Below are 16,675 nucleotides of genomic sequence, written 5' to 3'. Positions count from 1 at the left end.
TGCCTCCAGAGAAGCCATTTTAAGGTGTGCAAGAGGATCTTTGCGGCTTTGAAGACAACTTTGGCAACAGTTTGATTCCTCAGTGGAGAAGGATTTTTTATTCTTTCAAAGTTTAATCATTCTCATCAATACATTATTGTGAAGTCAGCCAAATCAATATGAGCTTCCAGACAGCGGATTTCTATATGTTTTCATGTGCTGGTCTTCCATGCATCTTTGCTGTAGTTCTGAGTCAGGTTGACATCTAATGTTGTTTTGCTACACTGTTAAGTTATAATTGTCTGCATGCGTGTGTGCGCTTGTGTGTGTGTGTGTATGCAGGGTACTGCTGAGCGGATAAAATGTGTATGGGGCCATTTCTAATGGGCACCTTGGAGGCAATTAGTCTGCTCTGGAGGTGTGGAAGAAGGGTGTGTGTGTGTGTGTGTGTGTGTGTGAAGTGTCTGCTAGAGGTCTGGCCCAGAGACTGGCCCTTGGCCTCTTTCCTTGAGGGGGGCATGCAGAGGTGCAGAGATAGAGTACAGACTCAAACTGGGCTTTGTTATGCCCCTTGTGGGATTCACTCTTGCGGTGACTTTCAAGTAGTGCCTGGGAGTCAGAACGCACCCCTGGAGTAAAGGTGGGTGAAACACCTCCAGCTAAGACCTGAGGTGCAGTTGGGCTAAAAATCCCCTCTTGGGTTCTGAAGTACCAAACTGCCCATGTGCAACTAGAGAAAGACCAGGATATTTTATCTGGGTGTCTTGGAAGAAGGAGGATGCCTGAGAAAAGCTCTAGGAACGTGGCACTGCACAGACCTCATAAGTCACTGGGGGGGTTGTAATCCCGATGGCAGGAGTGAGGTCCAGGTCTGAGATGGAAATGCCAGCAGGAGGGTGGAAGGTGAACCGCTGTAGGAGACTTGTGAAGAAGAGGAAGAGCTCCATTTTGGCAAGATTCTCACCAGCACAGATCCTCCGCCCTGGAATGAAATGCAGAATGGCCATAAGAGTGTCAGCAGCAGCTGCTTCTTGGGCTGTTGTCAGGGGCTTTGAACTCTGATTGGGCACATTCAAAATTCAGGCCCTTTGGTAATGCTGGACTTGTGAAGTTAGCAGACGTAAGTGGAGGAGAGGAGAGGAGAGCTCTGGGAAGTGCCTGAGGGGCATCCTGTATCCATTTGGCAGGGACCCCCCCCCCCCATGCTGATTTTGCCCTTGCAAGTTACTTCTTGTATTTTGTCTGTTGACCCATGTTGGAAATAGCTATCCCCATACAGCACCAAAATATTCTGAATCAGAGTGGTGTGATGCATTGGGCTGGACAGGTATTGAAGTGACAAGGCCTGGCCTGACCAGTCAAGGCCTTCCCTGTCATTAATGGGTTACAACGACCTTGTCTGACAGTAGGTGCAGAGAGGGCTGATGTCTTTCTTGGCTGCTGTGCTCTTCATTTGGTCCCCCAGGAAGGCAGGGACACGACAGTTCATTGTTGGGATGATTAGATACATCTGTTGGGCAGATTGTTGGCTCTGTGCTGCTCCTGAGGAGTTTTGGCAATGAGCATATGTTAATGAGAGAGGTGCTACAGACTAAGTGTTCAAGTAAGGGCAGAGAGGTGCATTTGCCATGTTCCTGGGATAGTCATGGGCAATGTGATGGCACCTGGGGGAAGGTCCCAAGACAAGAGAGCTCAGGACATGGGCAGTCAGTCCAAGGCACCAATTCACTTGGGAAAGAGTGAGTCTGAGATGTCCAGTCCCCCTCAGAGCCTGACAAATGGAAGAGAAGATACCTGCTGAAAATGGCATGAAAGCATCTTTCTTTACAAACTTCCCCTCAGAGTCAAGGAAATGCTCGGGATGGAACATGTCGGGTTTCTCCCACTGGGATTTGTCTTGCAGGACAGAGGCCAGCAAGGGGATGACGTAGGTTCCCTGCAAGCCAAGGCAGAGCAGTTATTCCATTGCTGACGGCCTTGCTGTGATTATCACAGCACTGGTGAGTGCTGGAGCTCCAGAAACCCACTTTGTTTAACAGGGGAGCTACTGCCAAGGTAGCTGTGAGAATGCCAGCGTAAGCAAGCATCTCTCAATGCAAGCAGGACCTAAAAGGGGACATGTTGCAGAGGGGACAAAGGGAAGAGAAGGAGTGCTCAGAGCTTCTCACCTTGGGAATGAAGTAGCCTTTGAGAGTGACATCTGTAGTAGTTGCGTGAGGCAAGTTCAATGGTAGGATATTAGCAAACCTTTGGATTTCGTGGATGACAGCATCTGTATATGGCATTTGAGTTCGATGTTCGATTCGTGGTGGGGTTGATCCTATCACTCGCTCTATCTCTGCTTGGACTTTTTCTGTGAAAGGAATATGCATCATACACAGATTGCTCACTCAAAGTCTGTTTCTCCTGCTAGGAATAATGAGAAGTGGAGAATTCACTTTTTGTTCGGCCCTGCCCAGTGGGGAATCCCATGCACAGTGACCTGGTGAGAAGGAGGCAGCTGGCTGCCTCATTCCACTTACTCTGAATTTCAGGATATTTCATCATGAGCAGAAGGCCCCAGCGCAAAGTGGTGGATGTAGTCTCCATGCCAGCTGCAAACAGATTTCTCACAACCTCATGTAAGTTGTCATTATGGAAGTACCCATTGGCATTACCTTTCTCCTGGAAAAAATGAATTATTAACAATACTACATGATTATAGCTTTCAGAAGGCCCTTTTAAGCTGGAGAAGCAGTGATTATTTTCATATGCAGACCTCATGGAAGAGAGAAGTTCCAGAGAATGGAAACAAATGTGAAACTATAAGCAAAGACAGCATCTCTTACTTTGCTTGGTGAAATAAGGATTTGTATTTTACTTACGAGCCAAGGAGAACAACAGAAAGCTGTCTGTCTGTGATCAGTTTATCTCCTAACTGACATGACTGCACAGTTTTTCAGCCTGGCCACAGTTCTAGGTAGGACTTTTCCTCAAACTAGGCCTCTGCTGAAAAACAGTTCTTTAGCTATTTTGTCAAGTGTGAAAAGGAAACCAAGGAGATTTGAAGAAACTGGTGGGATCCAGTTACCTCTTGTTGTCGGACAAGAAAAGTGTCAATGAAGCTCCTCTGGTCATTTCTGTCAAGGGTTTTGAGATGTTCTATAAAAGTGACCTTGATAAAAGCACCAATTTCATCTCTATTCTTCACAATGGTTTTGCGGTTCTTCACAAGGAATCCCAGTCCTGGGAATGCATTGTAAAGCTGCAAGATGCAGAGATAGAGAGGAAGCAAAGATAACTGCTAAGAAGAGGTACCACAGCTCAGCAATGCATATTGACAAAAGTCCTTACTGAAAATAGTGTGCGTCCTTACGGTCATGATGCAAAATAACCCTTTGTCCTCCCTCCTCCCTGGACAACCTGGTTCAAATTGATTTCTTCTTACACCAGGTCTTAATCACCCTCGTCAAAACTGGCCTAGAAATCATTTTTTCTGCAGACGCTCTTGATTATAAACACAATTTGCTACTTCTACACTCCTAGAGAATTCAACCCTTCCTCTCCACACCAGCTGGACTTGTATATCTTAAGTTTAAGAGAGGGCTCCTGTTGTTCTCACACAGTTTCTTGACCGTGTTGTTAGTGTGGGAGATGGGCAACAATGACTAACTTCTGTCTCGTGGACACACGCTCCTAGTATTGTATTACACGGTCTTGAATTCTGCTTTGTGAAGTGAGGAACTAGTAATCTCTCAGGCCATGCTGGCAGGATAAGTTCATAAGTAGTGTGAGAGATCCTTTTTGGGAAGCATTTGTCATGTGCAGGTAGACGTATTGTGATGGTGAGGAGTGAGGGGGTGTGCAGTTACCTTCTGTGTAATGCCTACTTTTGCAGAGGACTATGCAAACGATATGAATTACCAAAATTGATGGACTTCCAAGAAGCCTGATGTTTTCATTCAGCAAAGACAGGAGCCTTTTGAATGTGGGATCTTCATAGTCATACCGATTTCCAAGCAATATGGACACAATGACATTAGCGACAGCTGCATTCAGCATCATGGTCATCTCAAGAGGTTTCCCTGGTGTGGGAAAAAGTTGTGCAAACACCATGGTTAATGCTTATTCTAATAAATTAAAGTATTACAGTAGCTGGCATGCTGTAGCTAGCCTATCAGACAGGCGTGCTCTGTGCTCCACCTGACTGAATGAGGAACATGCATGGAGCGTGTTGTGTTTCCTCTGGGGTCTGTGAGCCTGGGTTTTCTTCATGTGGAAACCAGGATAGAGAGAAAAGATTGGGAAAGACCTGTATGCACCCACTTCTGGCACTGATACACAGTCAGGAAGCTGCTGAGCAGAAGGTCCAGATTTGTCAGGAGGAACAGCTCCCCCAGCCAACATTTCACATGCTCCAGGGGTCATTAGGATAGAGCAGAGACTGAATACACATCTTCTGTGCTCCTCTCCACTGCCTCAGTGACTGTCATAGACCTGTCTGAGCTCCCCTTTCATGGGAGCTCCTCTGCTTGGACATACACGTTCACTTCTGGTCACTTCCTTTCCTGTTGCTTTTACAGATTTCAGGCCCCTCTGGTGCATCCCATTTTCAGCTAGCAATAGCTTCTGTTTTCAGGGGGTCAAGGGGAATACTTGAAGCCTCAACTAGCATGATGAAGTGGGAATATGATTCTATGCTAAGGCTGTTAGGGCAACTTGGTCAAATAAGGAGTTGTTTGACTTCCTGTTTGATTTGGTGCATCTTCTGTTCTCCTCTCAATGTATCCAGCTAAAAGTTGAGCATCAGCTGTAAGCCACCTCCTCTTGTATCCCTCTGTCCTCACCAGAGAGACATACAGGCCTCCAGATGAGGGTTCATCCAGTTTGCATCAGTTTCCTCCAACAGGAAGGATTGAGTCTGATTCTTCAGGTGCTGAGCTCCACATTTAGTACAGAACATGCTAATGAGAGTTCTTTGCTTGCTGCTGAACTGAAGACCTGAGATCCCTCTGCATAAGATCCCAAATTGTGTAGGTAAAATAAGCTGCATGAATTAGGCTTTTGTAATACCTCTTCCTTCACTGAGGAATGGCGAGGAATAAAGGACTATAAACTAGACCGAGTGCTTACACAAGACATGACCTAATTAGATGGCCACAGCAGGGTGAGGTGAATCTGTCTTTGGGTATTGATTTCATTGCTGCTTTGCAGAGGAAGAATTCTGCAAGAACACAGCAATGCATGGCCACAAGAGATTAAGCATGGAGAGTGCTTCAAATCGCAGAGACGTCTCCAGCTGCACAAAGCTGGCTACTGCCAACCTGGTACACCCGCCTGCTGAAATTCCTGCTGTTGGTAAATTAGCCTAGCAAGAAATAATCCTGGCTGATGCTGGTGAAGTGTGTAACTGGATCTTCTGTCTCCTGCTGGAAAGGATTTCCCAGCTGTGCACATTTAAGGACAAACAAAGTTTTAGTAAGTATGCAAGTGCTTGCATTTTGCCTTCTGCTTTCATCCGCATGCCTCTAAATTTATCAAAGATTGTAATTTATGGTGGCATTGCACATTCCTTTCCTCAAATGTGCTGTTTGGTGTTTGACTCCATGTTCAGTTTCAATTACCTCACTGAATGCTTTTCATTTGCACGTCAGGCAATTGCCAGGTAGACAGGCAGAGAGACAGATAGACCATGTAAACTCATGACATCATTGATGCTGGAAAAAAGCATCAATGCTCCCTCTTTGAGGGAGCTATGAACCACTTCCTCCTCATCCTTGGTATTCCTGTGTGAGACTTGAGGACAATCAGAAAAGTTTTATCAAAGTAGAAGTCTGCTCACCTTTGTGCATCTGAATGGTGTCTGCCAGGTATCCATACTCTTCCACGATGAAGTCCTCTATGGCCTTCTTGCCCATTCCAAAGTCTCGTAAGGTTGTGAGAGTAAATCTTCGCATCACTTTCCAGTTTTCTCCCTGAGAGAATATAATTCCTGAAATGGAAAATGAAAGCACAGAATTAGAAATTTCAGAAACAGGGCAAAGATGCCTTACCCACTCTGAATCCTGGTAAAGGTGAGCACTGTTAGGGAACACTTCAGACTCTCAAGGTGCATCATGTTGTCATGTAGAGTGAAATGAGACAGGAAAGAAATGCTGGGTCAATGTTAGATGTCTTCTTTGGGAATGGATGCATCTGCCCTCGGGAGTGTACGTGTTCTTCCCTAGACCGTAGGAACTAAATGATGACCTGTGGCGTGGCTATCTGTGTGGAAAATTCCCCCACTTGGTCGAGTGAGTCCCACCCTTGGGCATCCTAGCAAAGCTGCAGAGAATTCTCAGTGGCCCCTTCAGAGAAGTTTAGGTCAAGCAAGTACTACAATTTACTATCCTTGCACCTACCCCTATCAAACTCTCTTCTTGCTGAGAGTCTTGTTCAAGAAACCTTGTTCAAGTCCCTACTGAGAAAAGAAAGCATGCAAGCTTGGGTTGGCTTTTAACAACACATTGGTTACTCACAGCCGGTCACCAGATACAAAAGTGTCCATCCTTGTTCACCAGCCAACTCACCGTTTCCTTTTACTGTTTCTGTAAAGACTGGGATTTCAGGTCTTCCTGCAAATGCATCTGCCTGGTTCGCCAGAGCTTCCCTCACTGTTTCATATCCTGACAGCACCACCATTTTATTTTGTCCCATCTGAATGCTGAAGACTGAGCCATATGTTTTGGACAGCTAGTGGGATGGAGGGAGACAATGATGTCAGATGATGACCAGCAAGCCCAAAATAATTAATTCTCAGCCAGTTCAGGACTCTTTTGCTCACCTCCCCACACAGCACTGGAATTTCCTCTCTGTCCAGAATGTGGAGAAGAGGTCATGGAAGTACTCACAGAAATGCTGGAACTGTTATGAAGATAATGCCTCATAATGGGGTATGCAATCCTCTACCAGGATCCCTTTTGAAGAGAGCAGCCTAAAGGCTGGCTCTGCCCCTCTGAGTGCCTGTGTAAGTGAGGATGGCATGGCAGAGTAGGACCATGCCTGAGGAGTGTCCAACAACGGAAGGATGAAGTGCAGACTAGGGCCTGGATGCTGCTGTGATGGAAGAATACCCAAAGGTATGAAACGGTTTAGGAGTTTTGGTTTTGGGAGCTAGAGAGCTGAGAAGCCCTCTGAGAGAAGCATGTCGGGGCCCTGAGTTGGTAACTCAGACAAATCAGAGCTCTCTAAGCTAATATAGGACAGCAGATGTGCTTAACTATGCATGTCTTTAAAGAGAGAAACGCAAAGAGAATTTTTCAGCAATTGCTGTGAGAGCTGTTCAGCTCATGGTCAAACACTTGGTACCATGAGTAACTGCACTTCACTGAGTCCAGAGTTACTGCTTTTAGGGGCATGATGCTAGGGCTCACAACACCCACACCAACACCCTATCATGAACTTCCAGTGATGGGAGGTGCATTTAGAGGAAAGAGTGAATCTTCTTGTATTGGAAGAGCTCTGCTCAGAGAACTTTTTGTAGCCCTGATTGTGAGTCAGAAGCTTCCTTAGACAGAGAAGGAGATGTAAGAAAAAGAACAACAGAAGAGGTTACCTCTAGCATCGTCCGATAAGGCCTCTTCAGATCCATGATGTGCAAATTTCCGATGATGGGTAGAGGCCTGGGTCCTGGGGGAAAGGCCTCTCTCGAGCGGTTCTTCCAGAAATACTCTCTTTTCAGAACCAGCAGGAGAATCAGGATAAGCACTAAGCCTGCAGGAGCAAGGTTGGCCCAATCCATTGTCATTCAGCAGGGACTTAGCAGGAGAGAGGAAAATGCAAGCCAAAGTGCAATCTCCTGTCAGAAGTTAAGAGTCTGAAGCACTAATGACACTCATATACCAATAGAGATATGAGCGTCAGGGCTAACAGATGACAGGAGTTCTCTTCTGGGTTCTCCTCGCTGGGTAATTTCTACTAGGCACTCTCTGCACCCGGTGTGCTCTTTTGCTTTGCTTTGCTCTATGCTGGTTACTGGTTAATGAGAGACATGTGGCTTTCTAAACTAGTCTTGTGTGTTGGCAGACAAGTCTGGGGGCATCAGTCCAGTTCAGAAACAGCAAATAAAGGAGCGCCTTGAACTTGGAGGGTGAAAATTCATATCTAAAGCAGTAGCTGACACCAGAGAGACATTGAAACCTAGAGAAAGAGGTCTGCAAAGGATACCCAGGAGTCATCCCTATCAGTTAAGGGCTCTGCTCTTAGACATCGCTATCTCAACGTCTTCTTTAAAACTATCCAGACTTTTCTCTGGGGATATATATCAAAGGCTCTCTATTTCTTACCATCATAAAACTGTATTTTTATACACTATGCTTTGCATTGCACTATATACTGCAAATTAAGTTCTTGTTGTCTCCCTACTTTTATGTCTTTCTCTAAAGCTACTTGCAGCTTTGAAGCTTCTTGTCCCCTGAACAGAAGTTCTGGGGAGCTGGGGCGGTTGTAAAGATTCCTCTGGAGTAACCTGGCAGCACTGTGGGTGTCAGTGTGGAAGGTACCTTGATTAGAAGTGCTCAGGAAAGGCAGAACTTCACAGCAAGCTCCTCTGAGCTAGCCAGATAATTTAGTGAGGCACACAGATCTTTGAGCTAGTCAGAGTTCAAAGCAGATTGAAAGGTACGGTGAGGCTAATCTGACCAAGTGGTGAGGTCTGCATTCATCTAATAGCCACAGCTTTTTTTACAGAGAAATGGGGGCAAAAAGCACCTTGAAGGTACTGTTCTTCTCCTCCAAAATCAGAATCCAAAACAGGCCACAAAACTTATACCTCAAATGTTCCTAATGTTCTCACCTAACTAAAGGATTCAAGGTAACCAAAGCTCAGGGGAACCCAGATCTCAGAAGCTGGCATCTCTCTTGTGGAAGTCTAAAGTTAGGTGTGGTGAATCCCCCTACTGCAGATGTGGTATATGCATTAAGTTCAAAATGTTTCCTTTTAAAAGGTGAGTGTTGTGACTTTGGAGAGAGAATGTAGCATTAACCTATAAAGCATGGCCAGCAGGGCCTTTTGCAGCTAGATGATGACCTTTGTAGGAGAAGACAAAAGCTTCAGCACACAACTTGTGTCTGATATGATGCACCTCTCTGGACAAGGTATCCAGTTGTGAAGGCAAAGCTATGACTACACAGTAAACTAAATAAGGCCAGGACACTCTCTCTGACACTGGAACTTGGGTTCAAGCAAGAAGATCTTGATGGTGCAGAATTGATTTCAACTCCCCATTGTGGCACAGAGTGGAAAATGAGGAGCTGTTGTGGGTGCTTATGTTTAAAGGGAATATCCTGCATTTCAGTCTGTGCCCATGGCCTCTCATACTGTCACTGGACAGCACTGAGAAGAGTCTAGCTCTGGTGTCTTCACACACTCCCATCAGGTATTTATGCACATTGATAGGATTCCCCCATTGTCAGCAGTGCTAACTGACACTTGGAATACGCAGAGGTAGAAGACAGCACTCTGGAGTAAGGTTGTTAGATGTTTATTACCTTGAAATCCCTGAACCGGTAGGGGAACCCCAGGAAGCTTGCAGGGAAGCAACAGGGCTGTCCCATGGAACTGCAGAGCATGGGCCCATGGTGAGGTTTGGTGGGGCACGGGTTTAAGGCGAATTAATGGGCTACAATATGGGGTACCGTGCATGCACAAGTGAAGGGAAGGAATAATCCTTTAAGAGTACTGTGATGGTGTGCTCCTTTCCCCTCGTCATGTGCTCTCTCCCCTTCAACCTGACCTCCCCGTAAACAGCACGTAGACAGGGGCTAACTGAGCATGCACCGACTAAGGCCCATCTAGCATGCAAATATGACTATGAGTCAATCATCTCCCCCTCCCATAAATGGGGGGCAGCCCAGAGCCCATTGAGCTCTCCTCCATGGCAGCAGGCTGCACTGCGGACACCCTCTTGAGCAGGTTACTCCTCAAGGTTGAGAGATTCCTTACCCGTGACAGATCCTCAGTAACTGATTAATAGTGTGCTGAAACTTTGCAACTTTGCAAAACTTTGCCAGGTTGTATCTTTGTTTGATTGTGCACATAATCCCTTAGACATAAACTGTTGACCAAGTCTCCTTTGCACACTTTACACATGATTCTTAGACATAAACCGTTGACCACGTCTGGGACTAGGACGGGATCCAGCCGCACCCAGACTCCTCTCTGAAGGAGTTTGGAGAGCAAGGGGGTCCTTTCTGAACCTCGTGACTCAATGGGAGAGTCTCCTTGACACTTTCAGTTGACCCTGTCCTCCACATAGTAAATAACTGAGTGAACCTTGCCATCAAACCTTGTTAAATCATTGCCTTATTTACGATTGCACTTGGTTAAGTTTTATCACAATAAAACATAGTGCTGCTTCTCTCCTATGAGTGAAGTGCACTGCTCCACTCATCTGCGACAAATACACAAGTCCAGATTGAGGCTGTACTTGTAGAAGGAGGAAAACAACGCAGTGCAGATTTACAACGCAGTCGTGATGTGAGACATGCTGAATGCCAGGTTGGCTCAACAGAGAATGTTCCCAGGGAAAGAATAGGACCAGTTTGGATGAGACTATTGACTCTCCTGTCAGGGGACCATAGGGTAGAGCAGGGTCCTCTCCTAGTGCTACATGGACCATACATCCCGGGGCTGTTGCTCAGGGCTGTTCAGGTCTTCAGGGCAGTTGACAGCTGTCAGAGGCAGAGAGATCCTCATTCAAGTCTCTGTCCCTGACAGCTGTTGACAGCCCAGCAGCTGTTGACAGTTAATCCTAAAAGTGTGTCATGTCTGGGGAATGGAGGAAATTCTTCCTCTCCTGCAAACCTCCTTTTCCTGAGAAGAAGGCAATCTCAGAGGCCTGCGTTTTGAAAGAGAGAAACCTCACCAGGCTAGACGTAGGTCAGAGGTGTTCATAGCCACCTTTTCCCTCAGATCCTGTTGCCAGTTCATGCTGCCTTTTGAAGAAACTCGGTCCTTTCCCTTCTGAGCAGCTGTAGATTTCCCCTCAGAAGACACTGCAAACATCGGATCAAGCGGGTAGTGGATGTTACACCTCCCCTTTGGTGCTGAGTCTTCTGGGCCTGACACCAGCAGCCTGAGTTTTGGGCATCCCTGTGATCTCCAGCAGCAAGGCTGGGACCACGCTGCAAAATGCCATTTGCTTCAAGACACAACTGCCTCCTGTCTGTTCTGGGGCTAGTTAAAGTATCAGCCAGAAGAGTACCTTGTTTGGACTGTGTTTGGAAGAGGAAAATTGATGAATGAGGGTGGCTCATCAAAATTTCCGGATACTGCAGCTCTGGTCGGTCAAGGTAAGTTCAGAGATAGAAAGAGTAAGGGTCAGGGATAACTACTGCACTTATCAGGGAGGTGGAATCACTGATGGTGCTTTCTTAATGGACAACAGACCTCAGCAGCTAAGTCTGGAATGCTAATTTTCATGTTTATTCAACTGAATTTACTTTTATTTAAATCAAAGTTAAGGTTTCAGGGCCATTCTTTGTGAAGCACATTTTCGGCCACTATTGCTTATTCAGCTCCTTGCTTTCCTTTCCTGCCAGGTCTGGCTCCCATCCAGTGACAAGAAGAGAGGGTGTGAAGAAAATATTATGAGCTTCTGGTGGTGAGTCCAGCAAGATAAAGCACATGGGTGTGGTAACTATACCCAAAGAAACTACATAAGTTAGGAAATTCAGAATGAATGAGAATCTGGAAAAGAAACAATGTCCTGCAAAAGGAAAAAAATGTGTGCTGCACCTGAGATACTCATTAGCAACTGATGCAATATTTTGCAGCCAAGATATTTGTTAGAGACTGGGTGGGACAAAGAACTTCAGCTTGATTTTGTTTTTCTTTTCTAGGTGATATCATCACAGATGTCTTGTGACCTATCTGTTGCCCAGAAGGACTTCATCTGGGAAGACAAGAAGCCTAGCATACGCTGCAAATGTTTTAAGTCCAGTCTCTTCATATTATGCAATCACACAGTAGGGCCTGGACTTATGTGTCTTGAGTAGAGGCACTTGCCTTTGACTTCTGACCATAGGAATTTCAGGAGGAGAGAAAGAGAGAAGAGCCTGTAGGATTCCCTGGGAATGGGGAGTCAAGGTTGAAGAGAAAATTGAGAAGAGATGGCCTTGGCTGGCTGAGGAAAGAGGGCTGAGGTACAGTTTATCTTTGTATGTCTTTGTGCCTGACAGAGTGAGGAGCAGAGGAGGAGATGTGAAAAGAAGACATGGAGAAGAAATCCTCCAGGGTTTTCACTGAGCCTGACCAGTGCAGGCGAGCTGTGGCCTTCAGGACAGTATTTGGAAGAGTTTTCTAGCAGGAGAGTGGGGGAAATCATACTTGGTTGTGAGGTGAGAATGTGTTGCCTATGTGAGCTGAAGTACTCAGGCTGATCTCCTTGTCCTTAACTCCTTAGAGGCATGATCTCTGCAGAGATATGACCAAAGTTAGAGGAGCCCCGAGGGATGGGGATCTGGAGCCCTCCAGGAAAAGAGCAGAGGTGGGATGAGTCCCTGGGCAGGAACCTTGGAAGCGGAGTTAGAGAGAGCCTGCTCTTGTTCCAGATAGTCTGTGCTGTTATCAGGGTCTCTGGAGCAAGGGGCAGGCCATTTTGCCTACTTGGAAGGTGTCCTGGAAACAGTCCGGGGCTAATGTCCAGCTGTGTGCCCGTTGGCCTGTTTCTACCCCACCTCCCCAGAGGAGGCAAAAGGGCACAGTGCATGTCATGTCTTCCACACATATTCACAATTCAGCTATTAACAAGGAATGAGTCAGATGCTGACTCTTGAAATGAAATGAAATGAAATGAAATGGTGATTCGAGGTTTTTTCCTGGGAGATGGGTGCCAAGTTATGTCCGTGCAGTGTTTCAGAACAAGCACTGCCTCTACCCACCTGTGCAAGACTCTCTGGCATTTTGGAAGGAAGTTGGGGGAGCTGGAGATGTCTCCTGAAATGCAGTGGGAGTAGGAGCCCAACCCTCTGCTCCATTCCCCTTGCCTGCTCAGTCCTGCTGGCTTCCTCCAGCAGTTGCTGCCAGGCCCACAAGTAGTGAGTGAGCTGAGCAGGGTGGAGTTATCACAGGCACTGGTGAACAAGCTGTGAGTGTTTCCTCCTTGCTGTTTTTTTTTTCTCTTCTATCTTATCCTGAAGTGCAGAGAGATGTTTGAGATGTTTCATCTTGAATGTCTTCAGATTTTGAGATCCTACTTTAGGCCAAAATTTGTGGCTCCTCCAAGATCTGATAGGTGGTTTCTCTAGACATATGTCTTGAACCAACTGAGCTGTTAGCAGAGTGTTTGTTTAGGTCAAATACTTCACTGCTCTATTGCGTTTTACGTAATGTAGGCAGGGAACTCAGGGATTCTTTCAGCAGCATGAAAAAATTCTTCTGGTTCTTGGTCATCTCAGCAGCAAACTTAGTAAATCAAGAGCAATTCTTTTCAATTTCCCAGTGCTCCTTACGTAAAATGAAGCAGAAAAAAAAAGGACAGAGGTGTAGGAATCATTGGTCTGTCCATCGGCCAAACTTTCTGGAAAATTGTGAGAGATGGACATGTTGGCTATGTCCCTTGTAATAAGGTAAGCTGTGCCAGGGCACTGGAACAGGATCTTGATTTTTTCCAAATCATCCCAGGCATGTTTTTCATCCTGGACACCTAGCCAGTGACAAGGTTCATTCCTGGACAAAGTTTTCAGGTAAGCCTGGGCCAGCATTTTTGATGCAAGCACTTGGTCTTGGAAGGGGGAAACCAGTGTATTGGCATACATTCATTGACGGTGCTTGCTGGACAGCTAGTATTGAGTCAAGAAAATGGGCCTTGTTTCCTGTTGAGCTTAATGGGGTGGACACAGCTACTGTGGCAGATTCTAAAAACATGGCACAGGCTATTTCTGCAAGGAGCAAGTGCCAGGTTTTGTGGTAGCAGGTTGGTCCTCAGTCTGGTTAGAAGCCAAGCTGCAGTGGGAGCAAATGTGTGTGTAAAGAGTTTTTGTGAGTACTTGTGTGTGGAGAGGAGGCTTTCCCTTGCTGAGACCACCTGAAACTTTGGCTCAGGGTTACAGTGGAAAGTTGTGTTGTTTGGAAGATCTCAGATTTGGAGGAACACGGTGTGGTGCTTCAGCAGCTTGGCTGAGTATTTTGATGAGGTACAGACACGTGCACAGTCCTTTTCTGTTGTGCTACAGCAGACCTTCCCTCTGAACCAGTATTTTAAATCATGCTTCCTAATGCTTTAGCGCAGTACTCTTCAATAATTTTTGCATGCTGCTAGAAATGATAGCATTTGTATGTGCTGTTACTTTGGCATTTGGGCTTTATAATGTAGCAGGAACTTGTGCCAGTAGAAAAGGCCATAGAAGTGATTATATATATCCTTTAAATTTAGTTGGCACAGCTGACAGAGTGCTGATAAGTAGTTTTGCAGGTGTTCTTGTGACTGAAAGGTTATGGCAGGAGTGTATGAGAAAGAAGATGGAGGATTCTCAGAGCCATCAAAGAAGGACTCATTCACCCAATAACCACTGAAAGCACAGCATTGGTTTCTGTTCCAGACAAAGGTGCATCCGCAGAAGCCATTTTTATTAATTCAATGGAAATACAATCAATTCAATTTAATTCAATGGAAAAGGTTTTTTATTTTTGAAGGCTTCAGTTAATCTCACTAATATGTGCATAATTCTGAAGTAAACTAGTTTTGGCTTCCAGCTGTTGGATTTCCATATGCTTTCGTTTGATTGTCTCCTTCATGTCTGCCCTGTAGTTCTGAATCAGGTCAACATATAATGTTCTCTTACTGAAGGCTGTACTGTGCAGTTCTCTGTGTGTGTGTGTCAGTATTTGGGATATTGTTGAAGGGTAAAATGTGTAAGGAACTATGGTCTGCCTTGGAGGTGAGGGAGGAGAAAGTCTCAAAGTGTCATTGTGTGTGTCCGTGATCTGCACAGTACCATTTGAGCCCTGGCCCAAAGACTACTTCCTAGCCTCTTTCCTAGATTTTAGCCATCTAAAACACAGTTTCCCAGGCTGAACTAGTCTTCTAGGATCTTTGTCAAAAAGGAAAGAAAGACTCATCTGTAAATGATATTAGGTTAGGTGGAATAAACATCCCTCTAGAGGAACCAGTCTCTTTACCCTGTTTTTTGAGGGACCCTGAAGGACTAATTTCTCTGGGGCAGCAGTTTTTTTGCAGAGAAGAATCAGTACTTGATGGACAAGGTTCTAGGTTACTATAGAAAGAATATAAGGCAGAACCGGAGAACAAAACACTTTATTTTTCCCTTTTGTTTTCACTAACTAAATATAATTATTCAGGGCATCATTCTAAAAGATTTACTCACAATGAGTAGTACTTTCTCACACAAGTATTCCACTGTATTAAACACCCACAGTCACTGAAATTACCCCAGTTGCTGCAGGTGAATGAAAGATTTTTGAATAATAAAATAGGATTTTGAGGGATAAGATTTTTACAGTCTCTTTACATATGGAATCTTTTTTTCAAGTATTTTGATACTCTGTAAATTATGCACAAAATACTTATACAATCTTTACATATTCAACATTAACATTGTCAAATCCCTTCTCCATTTTTATAAAAAATGATTGTGTGAGGGCTTTGAAAGGATAAAAGATTCCTTCCAGCTAGCAAAGTAGCAGTCAGTCTTGCACATCTGCAAGAGAACATACCTGAAATAGTGCAAAGTGTACTACAACAATCACGTATTGTCAGTCATAGGTATGAATCTGACACACAAAGCAGTGTACTGCTCATGTGCCGTAAGGGACAGCCTTGTCTAGTATCTTTCTTAAATTTTTCAAGAAAAAATATGTTAAAAGAACAGAAAAAATCTCCTGTGCTATTTCACATGAGAGGAGGTTTCCCTTTAAATAAGATAAGTAGGACTTGAAATAAGATGCCAATACAAAAATCTCCAAAGTTCGACTACAGCTTGTCCTTCAGAGACCTTAGTGGTAGCTTTGTATGTCTCAAGAAAGTCTAGAGGCACTATAATTCTCTTGTTATTTCTTCATCTCTTGTCCATTGCCTCTTGATGGATAACACCATTGAGGTATGCACGGATGCATGACTCAGCTTCCATCTACCATTATCTCATAGAACTCCTACAGTTCCCTCAAAGTTTGTCTTGCTCAAACGGGCAGTTGTTATAATCAGCATTTGGGTGGAATTAATTTACCTTAATTTAACTTCAATTTTCTGTTTCTGCTTTGTCTTGTTTTAGGAGGCAGTGACTTGAAAGGTAGAGAGTCGCCACATGGATGTTCTCCACTGAGTCTTCTGCGGTTTGAACATAGCTGCTTTCTGACCAGTCGTTAACAATACGCACCTTTTCTTGGAGCAAGCAGTTTGTTCAGGTTATATTCATTGACATTAACAGCTCTATCATCCATTTATTAATGTTGGCTTTAGCAAGACAGTATTACATAATCACTTTTTTTGTAGTCCCTACTGCATTCTCTTATCCTGTCTCTGAAATAGCCTTATTAATTCTCCACCGATAATTAAATTTGTCACCAGTTCACTTCCTTCTCCTTTTAAATAAATACATTAACAAAAAATCTTGTCACTCATATTGCCACTTAGCATATTTCCTAGATCACTATATTCTGTGCTTTGCAGTGAAAATTATCTCAACATTTTGTTTCCTGTCATTTAATAATTCTTCAATT

General features: G+C 44.8%; 1 protein-coding gene and 1 long non-coding RNA gene across 2 annotated transcripts; one reads left to right on the top strand and one right to left on the bottom strand.

Moving 5' to 3' along the window:
- Positions 1–70: 70 nt before the first annotated feature.
- Positions 71–7,933, bottom strand: LOC112979564 (cytochrome P450 2K6-like). Its single transcript, XM_026093863.2, has 9 exons — positions 7,553–7,933; positions 6,528–6,690; positions 5,801–5,950; positions 3,883–4,043; positions 3,050–3,223; positions 2,502–2,643; positions 2,148–2,332; positions 1,774–1,915; positions 71–961 (listed from the first exon to the last, which is right to left on the bottom strand). The coding sequence occupies exons 1-9, from the start codon at positions 7,742–7,744 to the stop codon at positions 774–776; spliced, it is 1,497 nt and encodes a 498-aa protein (XP_025949648.2). The 5' UTR covers positions 7,745–7,933; the 3' UTR covers positions 71–773.
- Positions 7,934–10,403: 2,470 nt separating this feature from the next.
- LOC135327781 (uncharacterized) lies at positions 10,404–16,363 on the top strand. Its single transcript, XR_010388158.1, has 4 exons — positions 10,404–11,289; positions 11,539–11,600; positions 11,839–12,336; positions 16,228–16,363. It is a non-coding gene; the product is annotated as an uncharacterized LOC135327781 (long non-coding RNA).
- The last annotated feature ends 312 nt before the right edge of the window (positions 16,364–16,675 follow it).

Source organism: Dromaius novaehollandiae, chromosome 3, assembly GCF_036370855.1.
Source record: "Dromaius novaehollandiae isolate bDroNov1 chromosome 3, bDroNov1.hap1, whole genome shotgun sequence".
Classification (NCBI taxonomy): domain Eukaryota; kingdom Metazoa; phylum Chordata; class Aves; order Casuariiformes; family Dromaiidae; genus Dromaius; species Dromaius novaehollandiae.
The sequence above is the reverse complement of the archived record's forward strand: the minus strand, read 5'-3'. Positions and strand labels throughout refer to the sequence as shown.

Coding starts and splice junctions, on each gene's coding strand:
- LOC112979564 (XM_026093863.2), bottom strand. CDS start 7,744: ATGACAATGGATTGGGCCAACCTTGCTCCTGCAGGCTTAGTGCTTATC. Junction 2,644..3,049: donor TTCTTGTCCGACAACAAGAG/GTAACTGGATCC, acceptor CATTTTTTCCAG/GAGAAAGGTAATGCCAATGG. Junction 1,916..2,147: donor AAGGCTACTTCATTCCCAAG/GTGAGAAGCTCT, acceptor CTTGGCTTGCAG/GGAACCTACGTCATCCCCTT.